We start from the raw sequence: 11396 nt of genomic DNA, 5'->3' as shown, positions 1-11396 counted from the left end.
CGAAAATATGCGGGTTTCAGAAATAAAAATAAAAGAAAAATATCGTAGCCGATTACTCCTCTGGATGCAAGAGGTCTCTTTCCAATTAGGGAATGGTGTTTGAACTGTCTCTGGCAGGGAACAGTTTACTTCTATACATTAGCTCTGCGTCCACTAATTGCAAATGATAATTCTGGGTTTATAGTCCGCGACGAACTGAAGAACACTTGTAGTATTGTTGCAGAAATCAAATCTTGTAATGTTTTTCTCCCTGTGTTATAGTCTATTCAGTTTTCCTTTTCCTCTCTCTGTAGAATTTTTTTTTTTAAATTCAGTTCTGGAAGGACTGTGATCCACTAAGACAGGCTAGAATTGTATTAACAATATTAATGGAGAGAAAAACAAAGCGATCAAAATGCCTTTGAAGAGTGGCTTTGGGTGGAGGGGGAGGGGAGAAATAAGGGGGCAAAGAAACAGAAAGGGAGGACTGTTAGTCCAAAACTACTATTCTCCCCCTCCTCCTCCTCCCTTTCTGGCTATAATAATAATCGTGACCGGCGGCAGCCAATGGGGACGAGGGAGGCGGTGACGTCAGGGGCCCTGTAGAAAAGGCACCGAGGCCGGCTGGGCCGGAGACTGCAGGGCAGAAATAAACCGAGGAAGCTCTTGCTTTAAGGGATTACACCAAGTCAATGCAGAGCGGACTCCTCCTCCCCAATTACTCACATGCAGTTCTTGCTTTGCAGGCGGAAAAAAAAAAAAAAACTTAAGAAAACATCGACACCTTTAAGAGCAACCGTCTTTGCTGCAAGATCTAAATCCCTTTGCTTTGTTTTGTGTGTGTTTTTCTTTTTAGCATACCTCTTAACTTTGCTGTTTGTGCCTATCCCACCCTTTCTTCTTACCAATTTGACTGAGATTCCTGGAAAAAAAAAATCCTCCCCCACAAAAAAATGTACCACTAAGATGTCTCTTTGCAAGTAGTGTCTGGACTACAGAAACCTGATCTGGACTGTAATCACTGCAGATAGCGGATTGAACCTCTTCCTTTTTTGACTCTACCACATATTAACTTTGAGTACACTGGCCTCTGTTTTCGTTTTTTTTTTTGTTTTTTTTTAAAGATATTCCTTTTGGTCTCAAATCAGATATTTTCCCAGTTTCCCGAACTTGACGGATTTCTTTTTCACTCTCTGAGGTTTGAACCTGCCTAGCTTATTGCTATGATGGTTTATTTTAGTGTGTTTTTTTATTAACTGGTATTTTACTATATTTTTTAATTTATCTTTTTTTTTTTTATTTAGCGTGGTCATTTGGACGCTAAATTATTCAAAAAATAAAACTTTGGCAATTTTTTTTGGGGGGGGGGGGGGGGGTAGAGTTGGGGGGTGGGGGGAGGGAAGACATCCTCAGCCATTTCAAGAACTTCTACGAGATGTCCTCACAAATGCGTGAAACCGATCCGTAGCAATAAGACAGAGTGGGGGAGGCGAATCCGGCGTGTGGATTTCAAGACAATTTTGAGCTGCAAAATTGTGGGAGAGAAAAAAAAAAAAGAGAAAAGAAGAGAAGACGAAGATCAGAGTGAGAAGGTGGAGGGGGGGGGGGGGGGGGGGCGACAACGCTAAATGAATGGGTTAGGACTCCGACTTATGGAAGTGCTGGGATCCAATTCCAAAGCCATTTCCAAAGAATCCGACGAGTATAATTTCCACGCTTCCGCCATGCTGTTCCATAGCCTGTCCGGGGCCGAGATGCACGGAGTCATTGATGAGATGGACCGCAGATCCAAGAGCGAAGCTCCGGCCATCAGCTCCGCCATTGACCGGGGGGGAAACGGAAACGGTAGGCGACTGGAGTGGGGGACGGAAGGGGGGGGGGCGCGGGGGATTGGGGGGGGGGAGGGAGGCTGAAAAAGAGAGATTTGTGTACAACAAACAGGCAGAAACAGAGAAATCTGCTGCGGCAAGTCCTAACGGTAAGGCAGAGAGTTTTTAATTAATTACTTGTATAAAACTGAGGGACCACCTATTAGTAGTTAAACATTCCAAGGCCTTCTACTAAAGGTTTGGAAGTGGGCTCTATTATTTTGAGATGGAAATGCAGTTATCGAGTGAAAGGAGAAGAAAATATGCCCTTTTTTACGTTCAAAAGGATAATAAAACATCATGCTGCTCCAAATATATTGATATAGGATTTGTGTTCCTGGAAACGTAAGAAAACTGTTATTAAATTCTTTAAATGGAAGTTGTGTGGAGTGATTTCACAGGTTCTCTAAAATATTACTAGGAGTTTTTAAAAATATTATATTTTGTTAATATATTTCTGCAACAGTAAACAAATCCTTTGTATATGACTTTTGGAAATGATTTTTGTATCTAGAAGTACTGTGGTAAGCAATACTTTGCAATGAATAAAATATATTTAAAAAAGTTTGAAATCCACTTAAAAGAGTATCTTCAAATGCACTATTTTCTGCAAAATAAGAAAAACACATGTAGGAGCTTTTCTGATATTTACTTACATAATTAATTTTTGTCATTTAATATAACAGTCTATTTACATATTACATTAACATTTGTGTGCATATTTTCTTCTTTTGAATTTGGAAGTCATTTGGAATCCTAAGACATTTGAATAGTTTTGCATTTTTAACTTGATTATATATGGAAAGCACACATCTGTAGGCTTGTCATTACTTAGATTAAATAAACTAAAATGAATAAATTAATTCCATATTTTTAACTGTGTGGTGGAAAATTATTTTTAGGGTAAAATCATTTTATTTGGCAAAGCTCTCTATCCTAGATTTAAAAAAAGATTTAAAATGTGTTGACAAAAATGTTAGGCTCCTTAGGTGAATTAGGTATGGCAAGCATAATCTAATATTAAACTACTTTAGATCTGATGTTGTACTATAGGCAATAGAAATTAACTACAAATTTGATATATAACTGCTATTTAAGAAAAATCCCTAAGCTTAAAGTAGTCATTTAAAGAACTGATTCAATTTACAAATTGTTTAGAGAAAAATATAAATTGTTAAATCCAGACGTGTGACTGCATAAACAAATGAACACAAACTAGGATTTTAATATTTAAATAATGAAATTAATCATATCAAATTCAGGCATTAAAATATTTATTAAAATTTAGTCTTTGCTGTTTGTTACTGTGACATGTTACAAGAATACCATAGTCTGCTATTATCATAGCCTATAAAAAAGTTCTGTGTATTTTCGAAGGATTTGGTCCCTACCCTATTTCTCAAAGGTTTTGTCAATGGATAAAGGATGCCGGAAAACCTTTTGAAAATAAGGTCCTTAATCTTTAAACCTGAGGTGTAAAAAAGTTATACATAGTTCATCACTCAGACTGAGGATGGAGTTGGTTGTTTATACCCAAGAATCATTAGACTGTACTTGGAGTCTCAAGTCGGTGTCATAATTAGATACAAATAAACATGCTTTTTTTTTTTTTACTTTAATATTCTTGACACATTAAATATAACTTGGTTAATTTCTGGTTCATAGGGGTGGGGATGCGCGAGGAATTCTTTTGTCTTCCTAATGCGGTGCATGAAAGTTCATTGTGAATTTCTCTGACTGAAGTGAGTAGTTTGGTCTGTGATTTGACACTGAACTATTAAAATATATAACACTTATTTTTACTTGCATTACTTCCACGTTTATCCAGCATACCTAGTATATTGCTATACTCACTCTTTATTTGCACATTTCCTTGAAAGCAAACACATCGAACACTGTTTTAGTTTTTTTTTTATTGCGTCAGGCTTTAGAACTCCTTTCCCCATGCATTCGTGGAAATACATTTCCTATTTATTGCTTTCTTAATGTCCATTTTTGTATATTTAACAGCACTGTGAAAACAATATCTGTTTTCTTTGGTCTCTAGCACTGTGTTTATGACAGGTACTTAAACGAAGATTTTTCCCTCTGTAATATACTGGCCTCCTAGTAATTTATCCATATTTGGAAAACAATGAAACGAAAATGTGTATTATTACTATTAGATGTACATCATCATGATTATAAAAAACCCCCAAACATCCTCCACTCTTCTTTTCTCTTCAGTTAGTTTCAGCAGATTTGGTTTACACTTATTTTATTTTCAAACGTGTACTCAGTATGCTTGTATAGAGTTAATGGCCTGGTGTAATATACTGTGTATTTCTCCTGGATGCTTACATTCAGAACCTGAGATTACTCTGCTGTTCTAGCACTGAGAGAAAGGGATATGTTAGTCATTGGAAAGGGCAAGCTTAATCTGAGATCTTTCCTTTCATTTGGCTTTTGTTTGGCTTGCAATTTTATTTTATTGTCTGGAAGCAGTGAGGGGTCTGAGAGGTACAGCCCTATAGAAGAGGAGCGATATAGTGTTGCATCTTGTACTTTCCTCTCTCCTCTCTCCCTCCGCCCAACACATAAGTGACCCGGGTTTTCGGGAATTTCCTTGATATTAGGTCAGAAAAGGAGCTGAATGAATTATTTTGTCTAAAATATCTCAATCTTAAGATAAAATAGCTTTTCCGAAAATTTCAAAATTAAAGCTGCAGAAAGTTAGGTGGGAGTTTAAGAGACTGCTTTGTGCTAAAACTGATTTTAAAAGGGCTGCTTTTCTCCCTTGCTCATAGCTTTTCAGAGAATGTCCTTGATTTTGTCAAGTGCTCCAGAATTTGCCAGGGTTGCCTCTTATTTCTCCGTGGGAAAGTTGTGAGTTGCCTCTGTAAGAACTCAGATGGATCAGAAACGCACCCTTTAATTCAGTTTTTACATCACGTACAATATTAAATCAATTTTCATCACTCTTCCCCTCCTCCCCCCCAAAAAGAAAGTTTTTGACTAGTACAAAAGGGAAAGAGTAAAACGAGGGGTGGGAATTAGAAAAGATAAGTGAAAAAATGGTAACCAATATGGGAAAATCATATTTATTTACTTCTAATGCTACGCATCCTTTCACGTTTAACCCTTGTCTGGGCTTGCTCCCTTGCTTATTCGTCCTATGAAGTATAAGCAGCAGCTCCCGGATTTCTATGCTTTCTCGGGCACAAAGAATTAATAGTGTTTTTGTAATTGTTTCTGGCCAGACCATGCCTTCAATCAGCAGTGACCGAGCTGCCCTGTGCGCCGGCTGCGGAGGAAAGATCTCGGACCGCTATTACCTCCTGGCTGTGGATAAACAGTGGCACATGCGCTGTCTGAAATGCTGTGAATGTAAATTAAACCTGGAATCGGAGCTCACCTGCTTCAGTAAGGATGGCAGCATCTACTGCAAGGACGACTACTACAGGTATAGCACACGGCCCCAGCTCTCCCTCTCTCACCTCCCCTTATAAGGCAAGGCACGATGAACTTTGAAAAAACTGTTATTACATTCAAACCACCTTACACTCGCTGATTTGTTTTTCTGTTTTTGTTTCATAGTTAGCTGCTTCTAGTTTTTTGCACAGTTCTTTATTTTGTCTTTTTCGGTCCCATTCACTTTAGGATTTTTCTCATGCAGAGAGCTAGCCTGCCTTTCTTGAATCGGACCTATGCCTATTGCATCAAGTTTTGTTTTTTTTTTTTGTTTTTTTTGCTAGCTTGTTAACATCCGGCTACCTCATTACCCACATTGTGATATGCCTTTTAAATGGTAAACATAATATCAATAATAACCGATAGGGACGTTTTGGTAGACAAAGAATAACTTCATTAGAGCCTCAAAACCATAGTCCTATTCAAATTTGTAATATATTTAAGAAGTTGGAAATATCACCTCGGTTTTATTTTGCATTGCTGTAGAATTTAGGTGATGAATATAAAACTGTGGGCTGAAGGACTTAGACACCGGTGGCTCCTAAGACCTGGGTTGCCTAACTTTTTAACAATATGGGCCACATTTTCTAAGTACTTTCCCCCTAATAATGCAAATGGGAATCTCTAAGCACGTCTGCTCCTTTAAATTATCAAGGCGTGCAGTATCCTATAGACCTCTGGTGCTGATCAGAAGGGGTTAATGGCAGTTTTTTTTCCTCGTGAGTATTTCCTATGTGATAACAAGGCAAGTTGGCAAGTTATAGATAACCAAGCGTTACATACCTGGTTTGGGCCTCTGTTGGAAACAGGATGGACCCTTGGTCTGACCCAGCATGGCAATTTCTTATGTTCTTATGTGTGTTTTTTTTAAATCAGACGTCATAAATGAGCCTTTTAGGAATTATAAACCTGAAGTTAACAACTTCAGGTTTATAATTTTATCCACTGTTTTCCAGGATTTTAAAACAGATTTTATATTTAAGTGACCTGAACACATTTTCTCTTTCAGTTTCGAAAAATCCTTCTCAAAGTTAACAACAGAATTTACAATTTGAAGTAGTCTTAAATTTGATATGATTCATTCATCTGACTTAAAATAATTATATTGGGGGCAAGATAATTCATCAGTTTCAAAGGTTTTACATTCTTAGTTTGAATACGAGGAGATTAAGGGACTTGTTAAAGATGACAGATAAGTGGTGGAGTTAAATCTGGAACTAGACATTTTCTGTTGTGTCCTTACACCCTAGGAACACCTGAAATTCACATGGTAACAAAATAAATGATGGCAAATAAAGACCAACTGACCTAACCAGTTTCTTATTTTAGTTTATTTCTCTCTGGTGCGCATTGGGAGATAAGCATGTGAATTCCCACAGGTGAACTAACAACTGTTTCTACCACTACCTTCTTTTAACTGTCCCAGGCAAGTTCAAATTCTCATACAGGTCTGGCCTCTACTGGTAGGCCATTTCAGACCTTGTGCTCTTCCTAATCTAACACCAAGCTTTGTAATAATTCGCACAGCCACTACAATTGGTGAGGCTGTTTGTCCAATCTAACCTTCCCATACTCATTGATATGTGGCTTTTAAGTTACCCTTGCTGCTTCTGCAGGATACCCTAGCCTTCTTGAAAGCCTTCTCCTCTCTTTTGGCTAAAAGTTAACTAACTTGGAATGCTAAGACAACGTGGCAAATTAAACATATGCTGAGTAAACAGAGCCCAAAGGTTAAGTGCAGAAACACCCTCAGTTAGATTGGACGTTGACTGAAAATTAAAAGCTTTAGTTCGGTTTTCGGAGGGAGGGACATCAGCTCATGCTGAATTCATGTGTAAATCTTAATTGCATTTTACCGGAAGTGAAGACAAGGATAACAATACAAAAAGTGAAAGGGGATTGAAGTTAGTGAATCTGAAGTATGGTTGAGAACGGTTCCGACATGAAGTGAATCACTAACAGAATAAAGTCTGCTAATGAAGGGTATAGCACAGTTATGCACATTCATGACTTAATCCTTGGAAACAATTCTTGCACAGTCGATCCCTCCTACACAGCCTTACATTCACCTCTAGCCCATTTGAAATGCTTGGAACAAGTATCCTGAAGTGCAACATTGAATGTAGAAACTTTTCTTCACTGTACAGACAGGTGAACAGCTATACAGCAAATCTGGAATTACAAACTATGCATTCAGTAACAAGGAATGGCTTCGAGCTTTCATGATAAACAGGAAAACACATTTTGGTTTAAACAAAGGAGCAATTATATCTCGCATGTTATGTACAAAGACGATATTTTTATGTTTACTTGTGGGTATTCTATTATTTATTTATTTATTTATTTATTTATTTACTTATTTTGCAGGAGATTTTCAGTACAAAGATGTGCAAGGTGTCACCTAGGAATCTCCGCCTCAGAAATGGTCATGAGAGCTAGGGATCTGGTATACCATTTAAACTGTTTCACTTGTACCACTTGCAACAAAATGTTGACCACGGGCGACCACTTCGGGATGAAGGACAACTTAGTGTATTGCCGGCTTCACTTTGAGACTTTGATTCAGGGAGAATACCAAGTTCATTTCAATCATTCGGATGTAGCTTCCGGGAAGGGCTCAGGACTGGGAGCTGGCTCGAATTCTTTGGGACTGCCTTATTACAACGGCGTGGGGACGGTCCAGAAAGGAAGACCCCGGAAAAGGAAAAGCCCTGGGCCAGGAGCGGACCTTGCAGCATACAATGCAGGTAGGCAAACCCAAATTCTCAGCAACACCGAGGGATCCATCTTTCATTTATAATGCACTGTTTCCTTCCTGATTACCCACGATGGTTGCCATTTATTAAAGCTAGACTGATAATAATAGTTTAGCTGAGCATAATTATTTGGTTCAAGTGCTGTCAAACTGGTAATTACAAAAGCTGTAAACTAGTATTTTTCTCCTCAGGTGGAAATGCCATGTTTTGAAGCACGGTCCCCTGGTTAAGGAGAGAAAACGTGAGTTAGCATTTAAGTGAGCTGTAAATTCATGCCAGCAGCAAAGTTTCTGATGGAGAAACACATCTCCAGCAAAAGAGAGATCCGAATGACCCTCGCGAGTTTTCAGCTCTTTAGCCAAAGCGATTTAAGTGGCACAGAAAAGGAAGCGCTCACTATTGGTTCTCAAATTATTTTTTTTTCTCAAGATTCTCCGACCCCTTTCTGAGTTTTTTTTCTGGGGGGGGGAGGAGAAGTGAGGGGTTAGTGGGGATTGAGTTTGGTGGTCTTATTGAATAGTTGTTACAGTCTGTAAAAGTAGGTGTTCGTGTCTTAGGTTATTTTGTCTTGACGATTGAGTGGAATTTTTGATAATCACATCGGAACAGTAGAAGCCTCTATAGGCCTTACAGTACCTTCACCATAACTCCGTATTTGCATTAGGTTACGATCTTTTTTCAAGAGTTTCAAGAGACTGCAGTCTTATCTGATTATAATTCCTTACCAGTGCAAGCCAGGAATTTGTCAGTATTATGTTGGGTTTTGGTTTTTTTTTTTTTTTTTTGGAAACTGTTTATATTGAAGATATTTGCTTTGGATAAAGATTTGTCAGGTGACACATGGTTTACCAAATAGTGCAATTTAATTAAAACAACAACAACAACAAAACTGATAAAGAAGTTGTGCTATGAGAACTTAAAATTGCATCTAAAACAGTGCTAATTGAATTTTGTTGCCTCTTTGCTAAAGACAAATCATATTTTTTTGTTGCTCACATTTCAAGTTAAGAAAATGTTGAAATGCAGATAATAAAGTTTCCTGTCTTATCACGTCTTTCTAAACTCCCGAGCTCAGTTGTTGGGAACTGACTGCCCTAAGTAAAGTCATTGAATACATTAAAAAAAAAAAAAAGAATGGGTTAAATTGTTCCTATTTTGTTTAAGCAATTGTAAATAATATGCAAAAGCGTGTGGGGATTTTGCTTCCTCTTCTGTTAGATGAATTCAAACTGTAAACAAAATATTGCAGTTATGGGTTTTAGAAGAAAAAAAAAAATCCAAATTGTATTTTTTTCGTGAGTCCCGAGGGAATCCTAAAATCACCAGATAATACCGAGATACAATCGGAAAGTATGTGGAGATTAAAAAAAAATCTAAGTACAAAATAGTTTATCAGTTTGGAAGACTTGGAATATAACGCTGCTTTCCAAACCTCTATATGTTTATCTAGCTAGCTCTCTATATAGTCCATTTAACTTGACTCGAAGTTTATTTGTAAACTCCCACCCCCATTATCTATAGGTGAAGCTCATATGTCATTGAATATTTTATGCAGCATAATTCAGACTGATTATCAGAATTGTGACTGTTTTTTAGAGACTATGGTTGCAGTAACTTTCCACTATGCTTTTGTTTATAATTATTTGGTTAAAAATAGATCCCATTTTGAATCTATCAGTTCTTCCCATCTCCAGCATTGTGTAACTTTTAGATAACATACCAAGCAGAATTATGTCCTTGGGTATTTGACTTTTTCCAGTTTATAAAGTGAAAGTGACCACCCCAACAGAAAACCTGTAGAAGGTGTGTTGAGTTGTTTTGTTCTTAATGAAAATTGCGTTGGGTTCCAAGTCATCCATTTTCTTTCCGTTTAAAGAGAAAATAACCCATTTTAACCAACTTAAAATAAAGAAACCTGTTAGAACAAATTACATTTACCAGTTCATTGCACTAACATTTTGGTCATTCATTATAGACCTTAATCCTTTTAATTCCCGTTATATAAAATCATTTATGGACGAATTTGAAAGTTGTGAAAATCTAAGAATGCAGGTCTGTAAGTGTTAAGAACATTAAAAATGACAAATTTGTAGCGTTAAATATTTGCTGTTTTAAAATATATATTCAAGACAGATTATTAAGTGAATATAGAAAAGATAAGACAGAGTTCTCATGCACATACGGCTTAGCACATACGGTGAGAATTTTATATGTTCACACTGAAATAAACTCAGCACAGGATTTCTAGAATTTGACACATTAATGATGAATACTAAGTTATTGGATAAAAAAGAAAACACTGTAAATATGCAAGATATACTCAGGAAAAGTTAAGGATTGAATGATTTGGTGAAGTATAGATTTGCTTTTATTTGTGGGATAAACGGAATTGGCTGCTTTTTTGTACTTCGACAAGCCCTAGTTTGTAGTGGGCAGGAAGATTTAGGTTGATGGAGTTTAGATGTGGATGGATCCTGACAAGTAGAAAATAGCTCAGAAGGAAGCCGGAACTTCAAAAAGATTTCTTTTTCTCTCTCTTTTATAGAGTGCCTCTGTGATCATAATTTTTTCTTTCACTTGTTGGATTGGAGTTTGATGGGGGTTTTTTTTTTTTAGGTCAGTAAATCAATGGCTGAAAGCTTACTGAACACAGGAGCACCTGTAAAGAGTTCTGAATAAAATAGTCCCTCTGTGAATTCACCAAACCTCCCACAGTCTGGAATATTTTATTAATTCATGTCTAGCCTCCCTTTAATATCAGAATAGTTAAATGTATCTTGAAAATGATAGATGTATCGTGCATAACAAAGATCTTACACACTAGTAAAGTTCATATACTCCGTGAAAGGAGCAGAAGTCCCATATTTTGAACATATTTCTCTTCTTTTGTAATAGAAAGATAACAAAATCCAAAACTGCTGTTAAATCTATAGCGAGGTGCAAATCTCGTGTTCTATTAAAACCTAAAGAATATCACAAATGAAAAGCTTAATTGGTTACAATATTATTCTCTATATGTGCCATGTTTTCCTATCCATACTTTAAAATGAGTTGGTAGAAATATTTGAGCTAAGAGAGCTTCTCTGTTACTGGAATCTGAGATTTAATGGCACTGTTGAGCTTTTGATGGTGATTTAACTGTTGAGTAAGTGACAGATCTTGCTTGTTGATTGAGTGCAATTTTTTTTAATAGCTTTCTAGGTGTCATCTTAGAATGTAAAAAGACAGGGATTTCGTCTCTTTCTTTAGTCTGAAATTTGATCCAAAGTTGCTAGATTTTAGGTAGTGGGGCCCTGGCATTAAAATGTGGGCACTACTTTATCGACCCTACTAATTTGGTCTG

At 37.0% G+C, this 11396-nt stretch overlaps 1 protein-coding gene across 1 annotated transcript in view; it reads left to right on the top strand.

The window, feature by feature from the left end:
* Positions 1–1691: 1691 nt before the first annotated feature.
* The window catches only part of LHX2 (LIM homeobox 2), a 47538-nt gene continuing 37833 nt past the window's right edge, over positions 1692–11396 (top strand). The window contains 4 exon segments of the mRNA XM_029612622.1: positions 1692–1808; positions 1810–1824; positions 5087–5289; positions 7665–8044. Coding sequence (XP_029468482.1) covers positions 1704–1808; positions 1810–1824; positions 5087–5289; positions 7665–8044 — 703 coding nt within the window. The 5' untranslated portion in view covers positions 1692–1703.

This window comes from Rhinatrema bivittatum, chromosome 8 (genome assembly GCF_901001135.1).
Source record: "Rhinatrema bivittatum chromosome 8, aRhiBiv1.1, whole genome shotgun sequence".
In the NCBI taxonomy this organism is placed as follows: Eukaryota; Metazoa; Chordata; class Amphibia; order Gymnophiona; family Rhinatrematidae; genus Rhinatrema; species Rhinatrema bivittatum.
Note: the sequence above shows the minus strand (reverse complement) of the source record. Positions and strands in the feature narration are given on the sequence as shown.